The sequence below is a fragment of the Octopus sinensis genome, linkage group LG27 (genome assembly GCF_006345805.1).
Source record: "Octopus sinensis linkage group LG27, ASM634580v1, whole genome shotgun sequence".
NCBI classification, from domain to species: domain Eukaryota; kingdom Metazoa; phylum Mollusca; class Cephalopoda; order Octopoda; family Octopodidae; genus Octopus; species Octopus sinensis.
The window spans coordinates 7,028,994-7,051,432 of record NC_043023.1 but is presented as its reverse complement, the minus strand read 5'-3'; the positions used below and the strand labels follow the sequence as shown (position 1 = coordinate 7,051,432).

At 39.1% G+C, this 22,439-nt stretch overlaps 1 protein-coding gene across 2 annotated transcripts in view; it reads right to left on the bottom strand.

Annotated features, from left to right (window-relative positions):
* Positions 1-22,439, bottom strand: part of LOC115225286 (exportin-6-like) — a 77,765-nt gene that overhangs the window by 2,756 nt on the left and 52,570 nt on the right. For both annotated transcript variants that reach the window (XM_029796224.2, XM_036514106.1), the window contains 9 exons: positions 19,444-19,590; positions 17,347-17,536; positions 14,648-14,803; positions 10,354-10,468; positions 8,899-8,958; positions 6,310-6,421; positions 5,823-5,981; positions 3,726-3,824; positions 646-876 (listed from right to left, as the gene is read on the bottom strand). In XM_029796224.2, the coding sequence (XP_029652084.1) occupies positions 646-876; positions 3,726-3,824; positions 5,823-5,981; positions 6,310-6,421; positions 8,899-8,958; positions 10,354-10,468; positions 14,648-14,803; positions 17,347-17,536; positions 19,444-19,590 (1,269 nt within the window). The remainder of the gene's footprint in view (positions 1-645; positions 877-3,725; positions 3,825-5,822; positions 5,982-6,309; positions 6,422-8,898; positions 8,959-10,353; positions 10,469-14,647; positions 14,804-17,346; positions 17,537-19,443; positions 19,591-22,439) is intronic.

The window sequence follows — 22,439 nt, the reverse complement described above, 5'->3', positions numbered from 1 at the left end:
GTGGTTGTTGTTGTAGTGGCAATTAAGATGGTTGCTTTGGTGGTGATGATGCTGGTTACTATAGCAATACCGATGGTGATGGTGGTTGTTACAACAAAGGTTGTTAAGGTGCAGGAGTGGCTGTGTGGTAAGTAGCTTGTTTACCAACCACATGGTTCTGAGTTCAGTCTGTGTGGCACCTTGGGCAAGTGTCTTCTACTATAGCCTCGGGCTGACCAAAGCCTTGTGAGTGGATTTGGTAGACAGAAACCGAAAGAAGCCCATCGTATATATGTATATGTATATATGTGTGTGTGTTTGTGTGTCTGTGTTTGTCCTCAACCATTGCTTGACAACCGATGCTGGTGTGTTTACATCCCAGTAACTTAGCGGTTCAGCAAAAGAGACCGATAGAATAAGTACTAGGCTTACAAAGAATAAGTCCTGGGGTTGATTTGCTCGACTAAAGGCGATGCTCCAGCATGGCTACAGTCAAATGACTGAAAAGAGTAAAAGAGTATAGTTATGACAATGCTGATGATAGTGATGGTAGCAACAATGATTATAATGGTCGTGACGATAGTAATGGAACCTCTACACTGCTAAAAACAATCGATAAATTGCCCTCAATTTTCGTTGGACCTCACTCCATTCAACTCAACTTACTTTATCCATTTTGAAATTCTGTCCTAGCACGGTCCTCTGGTCAGCCGCAAGCCCATCGCAGCCGTTGAGAAAGTTTGGCAAGAACTGGGTGTAGAAGTTATCGAAGTCTACAGAGGCCATGTTGTACACACTGATGGCTATCTCTTCCTGCAGGAGGTCGTGGGACTTCTGTAGTAGAACCTGGATAAACACGTTGAGGAATTGGTAGAGCAAAGCTTCCCGGAATACCTTCTGGAAATGGAGAAGAGAATACAAAGACAATTAAAGACAGAGAGAAAAAGCAAGAGATATACCATCATCATTCATCATCATCGTTTAACGTCCGTTCTCCATGCTAGCATGGGTTGGACGGTTTGACCGGGGATCTGAGAAGCCAAAAGGCTGCACCAGGCTCCAATCTGATCTGGGAGAGTTTCTACAGCTGGATGCCCTTCCTAACGCCAACCATTCTGTGAGTGTAGTGGGTGCTTTTTACGTGCCACATTTTCCATGCTGGCATGGGTTGGACAGTTTAGCAGGCGCTGGTTACACAGAAAGCTATAGCAGGCTTTACCATCTGCTTGGGCATGGTTTCTATGGCTGGATGCCTTTCCTAATGCCAGCCACCCATTTTACACAATGTCCTGGGTGCTTTTTTCTGTGGCACCAGCACATGTACACACATCATCATCATTTAACGTCCGCCTTCCATGCTAGCATGGGTCGGATGGTACCACTAAGTGGTGAGCTGGCAGAAACATTAGCACGCCAGGCGAAATGCTTTGTGGTATTTCGTCCGCTGCTGCGTTCTGAGTTCAAATTCCGCAGAGGTTGACTTTGCCTTTCATCCTTTTGTCTGTCCTTGCTTGTCCCCTCTGTGTTTAGCCCCTTGTGGGTAGTAAAGAAATAGATGGTACCACAAGAGCCAGCCAGGCCGAAGCCTGCACCAGACTTCTGTGACTGCTTTGACAGGTTTTTTACAGCTGGATGCCCTTCCAAACGCCAACCACTCAGCAGAGTAGACTTCGTGCTTTTTACATGGCACAAGCACAGGAGATGTCAGTTTGACCAGGGAAGAAGTGGTCAAGAAGAAACCAAATAAATTATCGGACACACAATAAAACACTTCCAACGATATGTATATATATATATATATATATATATATATAAAATATTATTCGAGACAAAACCACTATTTTGCAAAACAAACAAGGAAAGACTTAATCAATACATAAATTTTAATAAATATTTATTAAAATTTATGTATTGATTAAGTCTTTCCTTGTTTGTTTTGCAAAATAGTGGTTTTGTCTCGAATAATATTTTACTATAAAATCGATTTAATCCTAAATCTGATTTTTTCCCTGTAAATTTGGATTTATTCCCTAATATTTATTATTTATATATATATATATATAATTTCAACAAATTGTTGAAATTATAATTCATCTCTCTCTATTTAATGCTTCGGATTTTACCGAAAAAGCATAGTGTTTACTGATTTTAACCCATGCTGGTGGAAAGGGGAGAGCAGAAATTCTTCGCTTGCATATTTTGGGTTTGCTGGCACTGTTAGTTTCGAGCAGATCTTCAGAAGCGATAAGAAGCCGAAAGGGTATGCTCCCACTTTCAGTGTTTTCAAATCCAAACCAAGGAGTTCTGAGCTGATGATAGAAATGTCGAGTTGACTAATCTTGAAACGTACGTTCTCAAATAACCTTTGCATTTGATTTTTTAATGTCTTTAGCCCATACTTTCGTGAGTTGAATTGAGCAAACACTATATGAGAGAGATTTTCTTTAAGTATTAGAAATAGTTTTAAAAAAGTTTTTTTAGCTACTATTTCTAATGAGTTCAGTATGTGGCAAAGTAATTTATTTTACTAAGCCCTTTTATATAATATATATATATATATATATATATATAATATATATATATATTAAATTAAAGATAAAACCACTATTAGGCAAATCAAACAGTGAAAAACATAAACCAAAACATAGAAATAAATTAATTAATATAATATACAAAATATATTTTATATATATATATATATATATATATATATATATATATATATATATATATATTAAATTAGAGATAAAACCACTATTAGGCAAATCAACAGTGAAAAACATAAACCAAAACATACAAATAAATTAATTAATATAATATACAAATATATAAAATATAAAATTCAAAATTTAAATTGCCTAATAATGGTTTCATCCCTAATTTAATATATATATTTATACTGTAAAATTGGATTTAATCCTAAATCTAATTTTTCCCTGTAAGTTTGGATTTACTCCCTAATATTATATATATATATATATATAATATATATATATATATATATATATGCAAGCCTGTATGTATGTAGAGATGTGCTTCTTTATTTCATTAAATTGGCTATGAAAGCCGTACACAGATGGAGAAGCTGCGGGCTGGACAAAGACATTAATGGGATGAGATGAATGATGAACATCATCATCATCCTTGTTTAATGTCCATTCTTCATGCTAGCATGGGTTGGACGGTTCGACCGGGGATCTGGGAAGCCAGAAGGCTGCACCAGGCTCCGGTCTTATCTGGCAATGTTTCTACAGCTGGATGCCCTTCCTAACGCCAACCACTCCGTGAGTGTAGTGGGTGCTTTTTACGTGCCACCTGCACAGGTGCCAGGCGAGGCTGGCAATGGCCACGGTCGGATTGGTGTATTTTACGTGCTACCGGCACGGAGGCCAGTCGAGGCGGCACTGGTTTCGGCCACGATTCGGATGGTGCGAGTTAATGGGAGGAGGCAAAAGATGCCCACTGCCGATCTTTGCTTCTCTGAAACATTGTTCTTTTGTGAACTTACAATTTGAGGCAATAAACCTCTTACCAATATTTCTTTTGGACTCAAGGTCCTTACAATGAGGTACTAAGCCTCTTACCTCAAATGAGCCCCTGTCCTTGAAATGAAGCACTTGGCCGCTTACAATTTTTTCTTATGGGGCCATATACCCTTTCAATATGAGGCACTCATCCTCTTACTTTTATTTTACAATTTTCCGCCCCACCGGTACCCAACCCGGCACTCCAATAGTGCTTCTTACCTTGTGGTAGAGTTTCCATTTGGTATTGAGCGTTTCCAAAGATTCGAGGTTCTGTCGGAACAGAGCAATATCTGGCTGGAGGAATGATTGACCAAAGGCCTGGCAATGAGAGCAGCAACAGATACAAGAGGGAAGAACATTGGTTACAAAGAATGGTAAAATGGTGACGGTGGTGGTGGTGGCAACCCTTAGAACCACCACCACCACCACCATCATTATGATGATTACCATCAGCATCATGATGGTGGTGGTGATAGTAGCCGTAAGAATGATGACAATAGTGATGGTGGCGATTTTAACGATGGTGTTTGTAGTGGTGACAATGGCAGTAGTAGTAGTGATAGTGTTGGTGGTAGTATCAGGGATGGTGATAGAAATGGTAATGATGGTTGCCACTGTACATAGATGGTGGTGGTAGTAGGAGTAGTAGTAGTAGTAGTTGTAGTATGAGGTCATGTGCTATGACAGAACATTCTTTGACATGCTGGTCCTCACACATACTACTATTACTATAAGTAGTAGTAGTAGTGGATCTTTACCTTTTGACCTACAGATTTAAAAAATAATTTTTTGTAACTAAACACTTTCAAACTTCGGACACTGGTAGAATGTGTCATATAAAACATCTTTTACTCTTTGCATTTTGGAGAAAAACTTATATTTACGAAGTTATTTCACATTAAAGTAGGCCTACTTCAGTAATTTCAACCAATCAATGCATATATTGTCTTGTGTTGGATATGTTTAACCCTAGGTTGGACCTTGCTGAAGAAAATCAGACCTTGTGAGTTCCCCTTGACTCGCTAAAAGATGATCAGAAACCAATTGGTCCAGGGTACTAGATGGTAAATGTTTTTCATTTCCAAATTTATTCCTGTTGAATTTTATCCGTTATTTTTGTGGTTTACAGAACCTAGCTGTTCTTTCTAGCATGCTGAATTCCCTCTAAGTGGATTCCTTATGTGTTTAAATATACACTATATCGTATGACTAATATATAGTCTTCTTGACTAATTTTTTTGCACGTTAGACTACTGGAAATGTAAACTTTGATTGAATGTTTTAATTTTAATTAAATTCCATTTCCCTTTGACATGATTAAATATATATATATATATATATATATATACTAGCAGTATCACCCGGTGTTGCTCGGGTTTGTAAGGGAAATAACTATACAGCATTTTTAGAGAGTTATAGCCAAAAAATAGCAAAAAAATGCATTAAAAATGGAAAAAAAATTATGGTAAATTTTTTTTTAAATCGTTGATTGATCGTAGACATTTTTAGAGAGTTACTTCCCTTTAAAAGAAATGCCTTAAAATGGAATAAAAGATGGTAAATTATTTTTTAAATCGTAGACTCATCGTAGACGCGCGCTAATACCCAGAAGGGCTCGATATGAATCACGACTATAAGATACCCGGTTTTGGTTAAACTGCACCGCAAAATGTGGGAGTAGTTAGGAATCTAAATCGAAGGGGACAGACACTCACACAACTAGTTTTATATATAAAGATATATATATATACCACAGGATCAGAATCGAAATCGATCAATGGAAATTGCAGATGTGTTACCAGTGCCAGTGGCATGTAAGAGAACTTTCCGTTTCGCGACCGTTGCCAGCACTGCCCCGTTTCGTGTCCGTTGCCAGCCTCGCCTGGCCCTCGTGCCGGTGGCACATAAAAAGCACCATCCGTTCGTGGCCGTTTGCCAGCTCTGTCTGGCACCTGTGCGGGTGGCACGTAAAAAGCACCCACTACACTCACGGAGTGGTTGGCGTTAGGAAGGGCATCCAGCTGTAGAAACACTGCCAGATTTGACTGGGCCTGATGAAGCCTTCTGGCTTCACAGACCCCAGTAGAACCGTCCAACCCATGCTAGCATGGAAAACGGACGCTAAATGATGATGATGATGATGATGATATATATAGAGAGAGTGATGTATATATAAGATAAGTATTGGCGTTGATTTGTCCGACTAAAACCCTTCAAGGCAGGACCCCAGCATGACCAGACCAATGACTGAAACAAGTAGAAAAAATTAAAAGATAAAAAACACTGCTGCATCTAATGTCCAGCAGCACATCTTACCTGCATAATGGCAATAAACTGTGCACTGTTCTCCATCATCTCACTATTCTGGTTGTTGAGGGTGGATAACAGGCTACCCTTGAAATAGTAACGCCAGTTGTTGAGGAAAAACTCAAATAATAATTTGTACAGCATTGCTTTGATGTCAGGGGAAGGACGCTGAAATAGAGGGAGATGACAGATGTGAGATATGGAGAGATACATATGTCTATGCATTTGTGTGTTTCTGTACAGGTTTATGTTTGTGTGTTGTGTATGTGAATGTTTATGTATGTGTATGCACATGGCCTAGTGGTTAGAGCAGCGGACTTGCGGTCAAGTGATCACGGGTTTGAATCTCAGACCGGGCGATGTGTGTGTTTATGAGCGAATTATCACCCGGTTCAAGAATCGAAACTGCAATCATACGATCACGAGTGTAACAACCTAACCACTAACACATACAACACATACGAGGGATAATGATGGGTGAGATAGTCTTTCTTACCTGAGCCACCACCGGGTAGATCTGATCCATGCACACTGATATGATGCTGGGCAGGAAGGCTTTAAAGGCAGATCCGGGTTCTTGTACAATCAACTCTAGAATACGAAGAAATCTGTGGACAGAAAGACCGATGAGAATTTCATAATTAATGTCTAATTAAACCTTAAGACACAAATAAGCGTTACTTTTAACAGATTAATATGAATGCTAATGGATTAAAGTAATCCAAGTTGAAACCTTCCATCAAAAATTTCATGTTGGTTTATGATCCAAACACCAGCCTAAAAATGGCAGTTATTTTATTAAATTCTCCATTATTCTCTAAAATTAAGTGAAACAAAGTCAAGTGTATTTCAAAAGAAATATGGTAACAAAAGGGTTAAAGTGATCTAAATTAAAAACATCCTTGAAAATTTCATGTTCCAAACACCAGCTTAATAATAATTTCTACTGAAGGCACAAGGCCTTGAAATTTTTGGCCCCAGCATTTCACTGGTACTTAATTTATCGACCCCAAAATGACGAAAAACAAAGTTGACCTCGGTGGAATTTGAACTCAGAATGTAACGGCAGAAGAAATGCCGCTAAGCATTTTGTCCTGTATGCTAACACTTCTGCCAGTTCGCTGCCTTAAATACCATCTTAATAATGACAGTTATAATAACTAAATTTTTCATTAGTTTTTAAATTATTTGAAACAAAGGCTTTATATTTCAGTACTAATATGCTTGCCAAAGGTTTAATTATGTTCCAAATATCACATTAATATGTTGATAAGTAAAGAAGTTACAGTTGTTTAATGAAACAAGCCTAGATTCATGATTATTTTAATTGAAACTCATGAGGAGTGTATTTTGGTGTATTTTGGTCAGAAATATAGTAACGAAAGGGTTAAGGTTGATAAAATCAAATTTTCAAAAAAGTATCTTAATAGTATAAATGAGTTTATCCTATTACTGAGGAGAAGATTATAAAAAAAACGATACTTGTCAGAGTGAGAAAGAAAGGAGAGAGGTGATCATAGGATATGCTAGAAACAACAGCCAAATATCTCTTTAATCACACACCTTTTTGTTTGAAAATATTTACTTTTTTTTATTATTTTTCTTTTTACCTAAAAGGCTTCTTCTATAGTTTTTAAGTGCATAATGCCCCACAAAATATTCATTGTGCATAGTGTCCACAAAATCAACCGAAATCAGTCCAGATACAGGAAGACACAGGGAAGCATTTTTCAAAGTTTTGTCGCTGAACAGGCCACGGTTTTGCCAGTGAGCAGGTTGCAGTTTTGTCAGTGAACAGGTCACAGTTTTACCAGTGAACAGGCCACGGTTTTGTCAGTGAACAGGTCATGGTTTCAAAGTGACAAAAATATTTTGATATAAATGAAAATTAAATAAAGTAGTTGTATGCTGTCAACTTAATGTGACAGTCCCATGAAGGGAATCATACTACTGCTTTTTAGCCCTAGGAAGCAGCACCGTTTCCTGTCAGCAGTAATATGATTCCCTTCATGGGACTGTCACATTAAGTTGACAGCATACAACTACTTTATCGTACCACTACTGCATAAGTCTCTCTGAGATATTTAGAAATGTGTTATTTCTATTTTTGAAAATTAAATGTTGATGTGAAACTAATGGGTTTGTGTATTCTTGAATGGCTTACAAGTATCTTCCATGCTGCAATTGTTTTTGTTTCAGAACACGATCTCAGATCAAGTCACTTGCTATGCAAGTACATCTCCATAAAAAAAGAATATTGTTTCTTAAAAAAGATGCTTCAGATCATTTCCAAAAGTACCATGAAAAAGAAAAAAATCTGAAAAATCCCCATCAACAGAGAGAAATTCCAACTTTGTGCTACCTATCTCTAATGTCCCTGTAACTTAGCAGTTTGGCAATAAGGCACAAATATAATAAGCAAGGTGGAGCCACATGGCTTAGTGGTTAGGGTGTCAGCATCATGATTGTAAGATTGTGGTTTCGATTCCTGGACCAGGCGACGCGTTGTGTTCTTGAGCAAAACACTTCATTTCACGTTGCTCCAGTCCACTCAGCTGGCAAAAATGAGTAACGCTGCAACAGACCGGCGTCCGGTCCAGGTGGGGAATTTCTACACCACTGAAACCAGGAAATCGGCCCTTATGAGCCTGGCATGACTTGAGAAGGAAAACTTGTGGAGGCGTGTGGGTTAGTGGTTAGGGTGTCAGTGTCATGATCGTAAGATTGTGGTTTCGATTCCTGGACCAGGCGACACGTTGTGTTCTTGAGCGAAACACTTCATTTCACTCAGTCCACTCAGCTGGCAAAAATGAGTAATCCTGCGATGGACTGGCGTCCCGTCCAGGTGGGGAATTTCTACGCCACTGAAACCAGCCCCTATGAGCCTGGCATGGCTTGAGAAGGAACATAAAAATAATAAGCAAGAGGCTTGGAAAATAAAAAAATACTGGGGTATTGTTCAGCTAAAACCATTCAAGGCAATGCTCTAGCATGGCCACAGTCCTATGACTGAGAGACAAAAGACATACATATACAACCTACTCATGCTTCAGAAACAGACTGACACAAAAACAGATCTACTCACTTTTCCACAACTCGGCATCCTGCAGAGTTTTCGTGTAATATGTTCTCCGTCAGCTGCTCCCTGAAAATTGCAGAAATTCACAAAATTTAAATGAGGAAGGTGATCAGTGGATATGCTAGAAACAACAGCCAAATCTCCCTTTAATCACACATTTTTTCAGTTCAATATTTAAGAGTTGTATATTTATGCCCAAGGGCACATGGCGTAGTGGTTAAGAGCGCTGGCTACTACCTCCAAGATTCCGAGTTCAATTCCAAGCAGTGACCTCAAAAATAATGATAATAATACATTTCTTTACTACCCACAAGGGGCTAAACACAGAAGGGACAAACAAGGACAGACAAACGGATTAAGTCGATTATATCGACCCCAGTGCGTAACTGGTACTTATTTAATCGACCCCGAAAGGATGAAAGGCAAAGTCGACCTCGGCGGAATTTGAACCCAGAGCGTAATGGCAGACGAAATACGGCTACGCATTTCGCCCCGCGTCCTAACGTTTCTGCCAGCTCGCCGCCTTCAATAATAATAATAATAATCTATACATATAAAGCTGAAGTTGTCTGTGTGGCAGGTTTGGTAGCCTTCAACTCACACTATCTCCTCCGAGACCCTGCAGTGCAAGTTGACCAAAATTGAGAGTATGATAGAAAAAGGCTTGCTCTTCATTCCGTAGAAGAAAAAATTCAAATTGGACCATGTTAACACCAAAAATTATTTACATCAAAAAGGTGCTTTTTTTCTATGAAAATCCCTATTTTTTACGATTTTTTTTACTGCTTTGTTGCCATTTTTCAGTGTATTTCAATCAGAAAAATGTTCACTTAAAGAGAATAACAAGCTACATAATGCAAAATTTTTACTCTTCCAAAAAAATCGACTGAAATCAGTCCGGAGAGGGGAAGATGGACAGTAGTGGAGAGGGGGTAGGAGAAAAACATTTTCCAAAAAATTTTTTTTTACTGTTAAAGAGATACTCCAGATTATTTTGAAGGGTACTGTGAAAAAAAAAATCTGAAAAATCCCCCATCAAAAGATAATTCTGTCAAATGTAAAGTTTATGCATTACACCACCATCATCATCGTTTAACGTCCGTTTTCCATGCTGGCATGGGTTGGATGATTTGACTGAAGACTGGTGAACTAGATGGCTGCACCAAGCTCCAGTCTGATCTGGCAGTGTTTCTACAGGTGGATGCCCTTCCTAATGCCAACCACTCTGAGAGTGTAGTGAGTGCTTTTACATGCCACTGGCACGAGGGCCAGTCAGGCGGTACTGGCAACGACCTCGCTTGAATCTTTTTATACATGCCACCGGCACAGGTGCCAGTAATGCGACGCTGGTAATGATCACGCTCGAATGGTGCCTTTTACGTGCCACCGGCACGAAAGCCAGTTAGCCGCTCTGGCAACGCTGGAGAAAAAAAAACCCAGAAAAACGTGAAAGTTACTCACCTCGTAAATAAACCCATAAACGTCTGGATGATTCCTTCGGTGAAGTTCACACCCATTTGTACCCGCAAACCTTGGAAGACGGCCAGAAAGAAACTGAGAATATGGTCAGCAGTATCTGCAAAAGAACAAGCAGGAAACAATTATTATTATTATCATTATTATTATTATTGAGTGAGAGAGCAGTTCATGCCATCAAAGTGACATGGGGTAAAATATACGAAGCCCAGTGTACACATCATAACTACCCGTCTGATAAGGGTACACCAGGCACATGCATCACAACTAACACTATCTCCTCTGAGACCCTGCAGCGCAAGTTGACCAAAATTGAGAGTATGATAGAAGAAGGCTTGCTCTTCATTCTGTAGAAGGTAAAAAAATTCAAATCGGACCATGTTAACACCAAAAATTATTTACATCAAAAAGGTGCTTCTTTTCTATGAAAATCCCTATTTTTTACGATTTTTTCATTGCTGTGTCGTCATTTTTCGGTGTATTTCAACCAGAAAAATGTTCACCTAAAGAGAATAACAAGCTACATAATGCAAAATATTTACTTTTCAAAAAATATTGAAACTTTGTCAAAATTTTGTTAACGCAACATCAAAGTCTGCCGTTTTAAGTGCAACTAAAAAACAAACCCGAGCTATACTGCCAGTAATAATAACATCGAAAATAACAAGGATTGTTTAAGGATGTTGAACGAACCACCCATGTTTCCAAAGGTGAATTATCCAAACCTCCAAGAATTCCTCTCAACACATGGCCATGATGCTCCCCCACTACTTCTGCTCATGATCAGAGATACACATATCGTCAGCCACTAAGGGACATGCTCAACTGGTTACGGTCAAACAACTGACAAGCAAATCTGTGGTATTGAGCAGAATATTTGCTGTAGCCCATCTTTTATACCAAGGCAAAACAATGTACATGATAACACTTCCAATCAGTTAAGATCAGAAACCATGAGAACCACTGCCTGGTACTGCATCAGGGCATTATTATTATTATTATTACAGCAAATATTCTGTTCAATACCACAGATTTGCTTGTCCATTGTTTGACCTTAAACTTATTATTGAGGTGTTGTCTTGTAGCAAATTTGTTGAAAGGTGGGTGAATGTTGGAAGAATGGCCAGTATGGATGGACCTATTCTCAGATTATACCTGTAAAAAGTAATATAAAAGGAGAAGGGGCTCTTGCCCCATTTGATCAGGTATCCATGGCTTTTATGGGTTTTTTCACGAGTAACCTTTCAAAGCACCTCCTCCTATTGGGAGTTTTGTACTTGTTATATTTTCTTTGTTATCAGGGCATTTATTATTTTCATTATCATTATTATTATTATTATTATTATTGAGTGAGAGAGCAGTGCATGCCATCAAAGTGACACTGGGGTAAAATATACGAAGCCCATCATGACTACCCGTCTGATAAGGGTACACCAGGCACATGCATCACAACCATATGTGTGTGACATGGTGATCTCATATCAAGGTAAACAGCACATGACCTTGCAGGTGGGACCCAGTTAGAATTTTCTTCTGGTCAAGTAGCCCATCCTGCTCAAAAGGTCCCTGAATGAGGGTTGTTTAAGGATGTTGAACAAAACACCCATGTTTCCAAAGGTGAATTATCCAAACCTCCAAGAATTCCTCTCAACACATGGCTATGATGCTCCCCCACTACTTCTGCTCATGATCAGAGATACACATATCGTCAGCCACTAAGGGACATGCTCAACTGGTTAAGGTCAAACAACTGACAAGCAAATCTGTGGTATTGAGCAGAATATTTGCTGTAGCCCATCTTTTATACCAAGGCAAAACAATGTACATGATAACACTTCCAATCAGCTAAGATCAGAAGCCATGAGAACCACTGTCTTGTACTGCATCAGGGCATTATTATTATTATTATTATTATTATTATTATTACAGCAAATATTCTGTTCAATACCACAGATTTGCTTGTCCATTGTTTGACCTTAAACTTATTATTGAGGTGTTGTCTTGTAGCAAATTTGTTGAAAGGTGGGTGAATGTTGGAAGAATGGCCAGTATGGATGGACCTATTCTCAGATTATACCTGTAAAAAGTAATATAAAAGGAGAAGGGGCTCTTGTCCCGTTTGATCAGGTACCCATGGTTTTTATAGGTTTTTCCAAGAGTAACCTTTCAAAGCACCTCCTCCTATTGGGAGTTTTGTACTTGTTATATTTGTACATTTATTATTTTCATTATCATCATTATTATTATTATTCTATATTTGACTTTTGCTTTATATTTGTACAAGTTGGCTCCAAGTCTCACCCAGAGACCTCAAGAGACAACAGGTTGGAAGTTCGTGATGTTGTTATGCCTAGTGTGCCATATATTTGATTTTGTATTTAGTGTTGTACTAGTGAATGTCAAAAAAAAAAAAAGTAAGTTTGTTTTAAACCTTAGGATTACATAGAGAGTATTTTGCATAGGATATGAGCAGTTCCCATGAGCACTATCTTTTGGATTTCTGCCATTTTGGGGTTTCTTGGTATCTGAGTTAGGTAGCGATCAGCCCCTTTCGCTATCATTCTCAGGGCACCTATGACAACAGGTATTGTTTTAGTCTTCAGCTTCCACATTTTGCTGATTTCTATTTCAAGATCTTTATATTTGCTCAGTTTTTGGTAGGTCTTGACAGATACGTTTATATCGATTGGGACAGTCATATCAATGAGGAGGCATGTTCTTTGTCTGAAGTCTTTCAATATGATGTCTGGCCTATTTGCATCTATCTTTCTGTCAGTTTGAATGGGGAAGTTCCAGAGGAGTGAGATGTGGTCATTTTCAAGCACTGAAGGTGGTTTGTGTTCCCACCAGTTTTTTTCATGGGGCAAATCCAGGTTTTTGCAGATTACCCAGTGAATATATTGTGCAGCTCTATCATGCCTGTTGAGATACTCTGTAGGTGCTAGAAGACTGCACAATAATAATAATAATTATTATTATTATTATATTATTATTACAGCAAATATTCTGTTCAATACCACAGATTTGCTTGTCCATTGTTTGACCTTAAACTTATTATTGAGGTGTTGTCTTGTAGCAAATTTGTTGAAAGGTGGGTGAATGTTAGAAGAATGGCCAGTATGGATGGGTCTATTCTCAGATTATACCTGTAAAAAGTAATATAAAAGGAGAAGGGGCTCTTGTCCCGTTTGATCAGGTACCCATGGTTTTTATAGGTTTTTCCAAGAGTAACCTTTCAAAGCACCTCCTCCTATTGGGAGTTTTGTACTTGTTATATTTGTACATTTATTATTTTCATTATCATCATTATTATTATTATTCTATATTTGACTTTTGCTTTATATTTGTACAAGTTGGCTCCAAGTCTCACCCAGAGACCTCAAGAGACAACAGGTTGGAAGTTCGTGATGTTGTTATGCCTAGTGTGCCATATATTTGATTTTGTATTTAGTGTTGTACTAGTGAATGTCAAAAAAAAAAAAAGTAAGTTTGTTTTAAACCTTAGGATTACATAGAGAGTATTTTGCATAGGATATGAGCAGTTCCATGAGCACTATCTTTTGGATTTCTGCCATTTTGGGGTTTCTGGTATCTGAGTTAGGTAGCGATCAGCCCCTTTCGCTATCATTCTCAGGGCACCTATGACAACAGGTATTGTTTTAGTCTTCAGCTTCCACATTTTGCTGATTTCTATTTCAAGATCTTTATATTTGCTCAGTTTTTGGTAGGTCTTGACAGATACGTTTATATCGATTGGGACAGTCATATCAATGAGGAGGCATGTTCTTTGTTGAAGTCTTTCAATATGATGTCTGGCCTATTTGCATCTATCTTTCTGTCAGTTTGAATGGGGAAGTTCCAGAGGAGTGAGATGTGGTCATTTTCAAGCACTGAAGGTGGTTTGTGTTCCCACCAGTTTTTTTCATGGGGCAAATCCAGGTTTTTGCAGATTACCCAGTGAATATATTGTGCAGCTCTATCATGCCTGTTGAGATACTCTGTAGGTGCTAGAAGACTGCACAATAATAATAATAATTATTATTATTATTATTATTATTCAGCAGCAACATCAACCAGTGTTCAGAAATGACACTGAACTCCTCAACAATTACTGTAGACAGGACAAGGTAGGAAAAGATGAAACAGTTTCTAGAAATGAAACGGTTCTCCATAAATCCAAATATAAATTCAACAGCCAAAGTGAACGGGATGATACCTCGGGAATGATAAGACAGAGCAGGGAGGAGAAAAGAGGAGAGGAGAGCAGATCAATACGCACCTGGTTGGTGTATGTAGACTGGAAAAATGGCCAGCGTCACCTGGACAATCTCGTGTAGGGATTGGTAACATATCTGTTTGCTTTTGTTTGACTCCGAAGCAATGTTCTCGATCCAATCCTGGCACATCTTTAGCGTGTTCTCGATCAGGCACTTGGCTGTGGACAGAAAGATCAATAAAAAGATATACACACACAATCATATTTATTTATTTACACACATCTATATATATAAATATATATAGGCGCAGGAGTGGCAGTGTGGTAAGTAGCTTGCTAACCAACCACATGGTTCCGGGTTCAGTCCCACTGCGTGGCACTTTGGGCGAGTGTCTTCTGCTATAGCCCCGGGCCGACCAATGCCTTGTGAGTGGATTTGGCAGACGGAAACTGAAAGAAGCCTGTCGTATATATGTATGTATATATATATGTGTGTGTTTGTGTGTCTGTGTTTGTCCCCCTAGCATTGCTTGACAACCGATGCTGGTGTGTTTACGTCCCCGTCACTTAGCGGTTCGGCAAAAAGAGACCGATAGAATAAGTACTGGGCTTACAAAGAATAAGTCCCGGGGTTGATTTGCTCGACTAAAGGCGGTGCTCCAGCATGGCCGCAGTCAAATGACTGAAAAGAGTAAAAGAGAGAGAGAGAGTATATATAAAACTGTAGTTGTGTGAGTGTCTGTCTCCTTCGATTTAGATTCCTTACTCCCACATTTTGCGGTGCAGTTTAACCAAAACCGGGTATCTTATAGTCGTGATTCATATCGAGCCCTTCCGGGTATTAGCGCGCGTCTACGATGAGTCTACGATTTAAAAAAAAATTTACCATCATTTTTTCCCATTTTAATGCATTTTTTTCGCTATTATATAAGGGAAGTAACTCTCTAAAAATGTCTACGATGAGTCAACGATTTTTAAAAAAAATTTACCCCTCATTTTTTTTCCATTTTTAATGCATTTTTTTTGCTATTTTTTGGCTATAACTCTCTAAAAATGCTGTATAGTTATTTCCCTTACAAACCCGAGCAACGCCGGGCGATACTGCTAGTATATATATAATACAATAAAGGCACATGGTCCAGTGGTTAGAGTGTCAGGCTCACAACCATGAGGTAGTGAGTTCAATTTCCGAACTGGGCTATGTGATGTGTTCTTGAGCAAGACACTTTATGTCACATTGCTCCAGTTCACTCAGCTGTAGAAATGAGTTGTGACATCACTGGTACCAAACTGTATCAGCCTTTGCCTTTCCCTTGGATAACATTGGTGGTATGGAGAAGGGAGGCTGGTATGCATGGACGACTGCTGGTCTTCCATAAACAACCTTGCCCAAATTTGTGCCTTGGAGGGTAACTTTCTCAGTGAAATCTCATGGTCAATCCTGACCAAAGGGTGACACTTTCTATTCTATTACTCTCCTATTTTATCACTCTTTCATTTTCTCTCTTCTTCTCTCTAACTCTTTCTATCTCCCCTTCTCCCCCTCTCGTTTTTTTCTCTCTTATCCTTTCTCTAATTTTTTTCTCTCTTAACCTTTCTCTAATTTTTTCTCTCCCCTTCGCCGTTCTCTGTCTGTCACTCTCTTTCCCTCACTCTTTCGCCTTTGCTCTCTTGTGACCATCGGCCATCATTCTTTCTTTCCTCCTGATACAGCTAGACAAATCACACATATTCTTGTCTGTCTCCTGTCCAAGCTTGCTTCTCCGCATTCTCTACCTCACTTTGTTTAGGCTTAGCAGCCCTTCCTGTTTGTGTTCACTGTTCTGTTTTTGTTACCAACTTTGACCCTGGTACTTATTCTATTGGTCCCTTTTGTCAAACTGCTAAGTTGAGAGGATACAAACACACCATCACTGGTTGTCAAGCAGTGCTGGGGGTCAAACAGACACAATGACAGACACACATAAATATAAATATGTACATATTATATATACACACACACGCACACAACAGGTTTCTTTCATTTCTGTTTACCAAATCCACTCTCAAGGTTTTGGTCGGTCTGAGACTATAGTAGAAGACACTTGCCCAAGGTGCCACACAGTGGGACTGAACTTGGAAATCATATGGCTGGGAAGCAACCTTCTTACCTCACAACCAGAAAAATAAGGATTAAAATAAATGGGAAAAAAAATGAAGGCAAAGGAGTGGCTGTGTGGTAGGTAGTTTGCTTACGAACTACATGGTTCCGGAGGTTCAGTCCCACTGCGTGGCACCTTGGTTAAGTGTCTTCTACTATAGCCTTGGGTTGACCAAAGCCTTGTGAGTGGATTTGGTAGACGGAAACTGAAAGAAGCCTGATATATATAATATATATATATATATATATATATATATATATATGTGTGTGTGTGTGTATGTATGTGTGTATATCTTTGTGTATCTGTGTTTGTCCCCCCAACATCGCTTGACAACCGATGCTGGTGTGTTTATGTTCCCGTAACTTAGCGGTTTGGCAAAAGAGACCAATAGAATAAGTACTAGGCTTACAAAGAATAAGTCCTGGGGGCGATTTGCTCGACTAAAAGGCGGTGCTCCAGCATGGCCGCAGTCAAATGACTGAAACAAGTAAAAGAGTAAAGAAAAAAAGAGAGAACGAATTTTTCTGACACCCCAAAGTTTCCCCAAATCAGAAAATCTTTCCATGCCACACACACATAATGATGTCTTTACACCACAACAACACTAGCACCACTACTCACCACTCTCCTGTAAGGCCTTGTTTTCCACAAGCGCCTGCGTATCCCTCAGTTGGCAGAACTCTAACGTAAGTTGCCGCGTAAAATCGCGATGGTAGGCTGCTCTTTTCTCCCAGTCCTGGTCAGTGTCGGAGAGGTGTGGCCACGGCAATAGTAGATAGTGTGACAAAGCTCTGTACAACAACAACTGCACCTGCCAGGGATTGAAACCAGATAGAAAGGTTCATAAATAAATTTGTGTTAGCTCTTTCTCTCACACACAAACACATACATATACAAAAACAAAATCAAAATCGATCAACATCAATGGAAATCGTAGCTGTGATACCAGTGCCGGTGGCACATAAGAGAACCATCCGAACGTGGCCATTGCCAGCGCCGCCCCGACTGCCTCCATGCCAATGGCACGTAAAAAGCACCATCCGATCGTGGCCGTTGCCAGCCTCGACTGGCCTCCGTGCCGGTAGCACGTAAAAAGCACCATCTGATCGTGGCCATTTGCCAGCCTCGTCTGGCATGTAAAAAGCACCCACTACACTCATGGAGTGGTTGGTGTTAGGAAAGGCATCCAGCTGTAGAAACACTGCCAGATCAGACTGGGCCTGGTGCAGCCTTCTGGCTTCCCAGACCCCAGTTGCACCGTCCAACCCATGCCAGCATGGAAAGCGGATGCTAAACAATGATGATGATGATACAAGTACAAGGAAATGTCTATGGGACTGCTCCACGGGTTTAGCTAGAAATAGTTGTCAAATCACCCTCATATCACACACTAACATCTGGAAAAGAGGACACATTAGATAAAGTAGTCCTAGATATACTATGCATCAATAAGAGACAGGATGGTGATAGGCAAAACATCTTTGATCACAGATCTACCGGACCAGGACTGACATTGGGCTAAACAACCATAAGCACTAATACTAACTACTATACATGAGAACATGTAGTCATAGATACTCCATGTTGGAATAAATGATGGGATGGTCACAGTTGGAACGCCTTTGATTATAAGTCAGCTTCAGCTGAGCTAACCAAGGCAATACAACAACATTACTCACTACTATACTATACATTAGATAATGTAGTCCTAGATACACTATGTTTAAATATAAGATGAGATGGTCACAGCTGGAACATCTTTGATCACAGGTCTGATAGATCAGGTCTGACCTGGGGCTAAACAACAACTATAGCCACTAATATACTATACATTAGATAATGTAGTCCTAGATACACCATGCCTGAATATAAGGAAAGGATGGTGACAGATGGCACACCCTTGATTATAGGTCTATAAATTCTGGACTGATCTGGGGCTAAACAACAACTAGAGCCCCTAATACTTACTACTATACATTAGATAATGTAGTCCTAGATACACTATGCCTGAATAAAAGACAGGATGGTCACAGTTGGAACATCTTTGATCATTGGTCTGCTGGATCAGGCCTGACCTAGGGCTAAGCAACAACTAGAGCTCCTAATACAAATTACTATACTATACATTAGATAAGGTGTAGGCTTAGCTAAACTAAATTTAAATTAAAGACAGGGTGGTCACAGCTGGAGCATCTTCGATCATTGGTCTGCTGGATCAGGCCTGACCTAGGGCTAAGCAACAACTATAGCCACTGATACTAACTACTATATTATACTTTAGTTAATGTAGTCCTAGATACACTATGTTAGAATTGTGAAGGCACGTGGCTTAGTGGCTAGGGCATTCGGCTCACGATTGTAAGGTCATGAGTTCAAATCCCGGCGACGCGTTGTGTCCTTGATCCAGACACTTTATTCCACGTTGCTCCAGTCCACTCAGCTGGCAAAAATGAGTTGTACCTGTAATTCGAAAGGGCCAGCCTTGTCACATTCTGGGTACACATGTCTGTGGAGTACTCAGCCACTTGCACATTAATTTCACGAGCAGGCTGTTCCGTTGATCGTATCAGCTGGAACCCTTGTCATCATAACTGACGGAGTGCTCCGTTATGTTTGAACTAAAGACAAGATGGTCACAGTTGGAACGTCTTTGATAATAGGCCTGGTGGATCAGGACTAACTTGGGGCAAAAACCAACAACAAAACTCTGGTACTAACCTCCTGTGGCATGTCCTTACAGTGTCCGTGGCCAATCTGTGAGTAAAGGTTGTGGACAGCGGTCATCTGTAGTAGATAGGACGGCCGTACAGTGACCATCAGAGAAAGCAGTAAATGAGCAGCTGACTGGACAATCTTCTCGGGTATCTGAGGATAGAAGATAAATTTATATATATATATAAAGCTGAAGTTATGTGTGTGTGTGTGGCAGGTTTGGTAGCCTTCAATTAACACTATCTCCTCCGAGACCCTGTGGCACAAGTTAACCAAAATTGAGAGTATGATAGAAGAAGGCTTGCTCTTCATTCCATAGGAGAAAAAATTCAAATTGGACCATGCTAACACCAAAAATTTTTTACATCAAAATGGTGCATTTTTTTCTATGAAAATCCCTATTTTTTACGATTTTTTGACTGCTGTGTCACCATTTTTTGGTGTATTTCAACCAGAAAAATGTTCACTTAAAGAGAATAACAAACTACATAGTGCGGAATTTTTACTTCTCAAAAATTCCAATTCTAAAGGATCAAAAAAAAACCTGAGCAACACCGGGCGATACTGCTAGTCTCTCTATATATAAAGCTGAAGTTGTCTGTGTGCGCCAGGTTTGGTAGCCTTCAACTAACACTATCTCTCCGAGACCCTGTGGCGCAAGTTGACCAAAATTGAGAGTATGATAGAAGAAGGCTTGCTCTTCATTCCATAGGAGAAAAAATTCAAATCGGACCATGTTAACACCAAAAATTATTTACATCAAAATGGTGCATTTTTTTCTATGAAAATCCCTATTTTTTACGATTTTTTGACTGCTGTGTCACCATTTTTTGGTGTATTTCAACCAGAAAAATGTTCACTTAAAGAGAATAACAAACTACATAGTGCGGAATTTTTACTTTTCAAAAATTCCAATTCTAAAGGATCAAAAAAAAACCTGAGCAACACCGGGCGATACTGCTAGTCTCTCTATATATAAAGCTGAAGTTGTCTGTGTGCACCAGGTTTGGTAGCCTTCAACTAACACTATCTCTTCCGAGACCCTGTGGCGCAAGTTGACCAAAATTGAGAGTATGATAGAAGAAGGCTTGCTCTTCATTCCATAGGAGAAAAAATTCAAATCGGACCATGTTAACACCAAAAATTATTTACATCAAAATGGTGCATTTTTTTCTATGAAAATCCCTATTTTTTACGATTTTTTGACTGCTGTGTCACCATTTTTTGGTGTATTTCAACCAGAAAAATGTTCACTTAAAGAGAATAACAAACTACATAGTGCGGAATTTTTACTTTTCAAAAATTCCAATTCTAAAGGATCAAGAAAAAACCCGAGCAACACCGGGCGATACTGCTAGTCTCTCTATATATAAAGCTGAAGTTGTCTGTGTGCGCCAGGTTGGTAGCCTTCAACTAACACTATCTCTTCCGAGACCCTGTGGCGCAAGTTAACCAAAATTGAGAGTATGATAGAAGAAGGCTTGCTCTTCATTCCATAGGAGAAAAAATTCAAATCGGACCATGCTAACACCAAAAATTATTTACATCAAAATGGTGCATTTTTTTCTATGAAAATCCCTATTTTTTACGATTTTTTGACTGCTGTGTCACCATTTTTTGGTGTATTTCAACCAGAAAAATGTTCACTTAAAGAGAATAACAAACTACATAGTGCGGAATTTTTACTTTTCAAAAATTCCAATTCTAAAGGATCAAAAAAAAACCCGAGCAACACCGGGCGATACTGCTAGTCTCTCTATATATAAAGCTGAAGTTGTCTGTGTGCGCCAGGTTTGGTAGCCTTCAACTAACACTATCTCTTCCGAGACCCTGTGGCGCAAGTTAACCAAAATTGAGAGTATGATAGAAGAAGGCTTGCTCTTCATTCCATAGGAGAAAAAATTCAAATCGGACCATGTTAACACCAAAAATTATTTACATCAAAATGGTGCATTTTTTTCTATGAAAATCCCTATTTTTTACGATTTTTTGACTGCTGTGTCACCATTTTTTGGTGTATTTCAACCAGAAAAATGTTCACTTAAAGAGAATAACAACTACATAGTGCGGAATTTTTACTTTTCAAAAATTCCAATTCTAAAGGATCAAGAAAAAACCCGAGCAACACCGGGCGATACTGCTAGTCTCTCTATATATAAAGCTGAAGTTGTCTGTGTGCGCCAGGTTTGGTAGCCTTCAACTAACACTATCTCTTCCGAGACCCTGTGGCGCAAGTTAACCAAAATTGAGAGTATGATAGAAGAAGGCTTGCTCTTCATTCCATAGGAGAAAAAATTCAAATCGGACCATGTTAACACCAAAAATTATTTACATCAAAATGGTGCATTTTTTTCTATGAAAATCCCTATTTTTTACGATTTTTTGACTGCTGTGTCACCATTTTTTGGTGTATTTCAACCAGAAAAATGTTCACTTAAAGAGAATAACAAACTACATAGTGCGGAATTTTTACTTTTCAAAAATTCCAATTCTAAAGGATCAAGAAAAAACCGAGCAACACCGGGCGATACTGCTAGTCTCTCTATATATAAAGCTGAAGTTGTCTGTGTGCGCCAGGTTTGGTAGCCTTCAACTAACACTATCTCTTCCGAGACCCTGTGGCGCAAGTTAACCAAAATTGAGAGTATGATAGAAGAAGGCTTGCTCTTCATTCCATAGGAGAAAAAATTCAAATCGGACCATGCTAACACCAAAAATTATTTACATCAAAATGGTGCATTTTTTTCTATGAAAATCCCTATTTTTTACGATTTTTTGACTGCTGTGTCACCATTTTTTGGTGTATTTCAACCAGAAAAATGTTCACTTAAAGAGAATAACAAACTACATAGTGCGGAATTTTTACTTTTCAAAAATTCCAATTCTAAAGGATCAAAAAAAAACCTGAGCAACACCGGGCGATACTGCTAGTCTCTCTATATATAAGCTGAAGTTGTCTGTGTGCGCCAGGTTTGGTAGCCTTCAACTAACACTATCTCTTC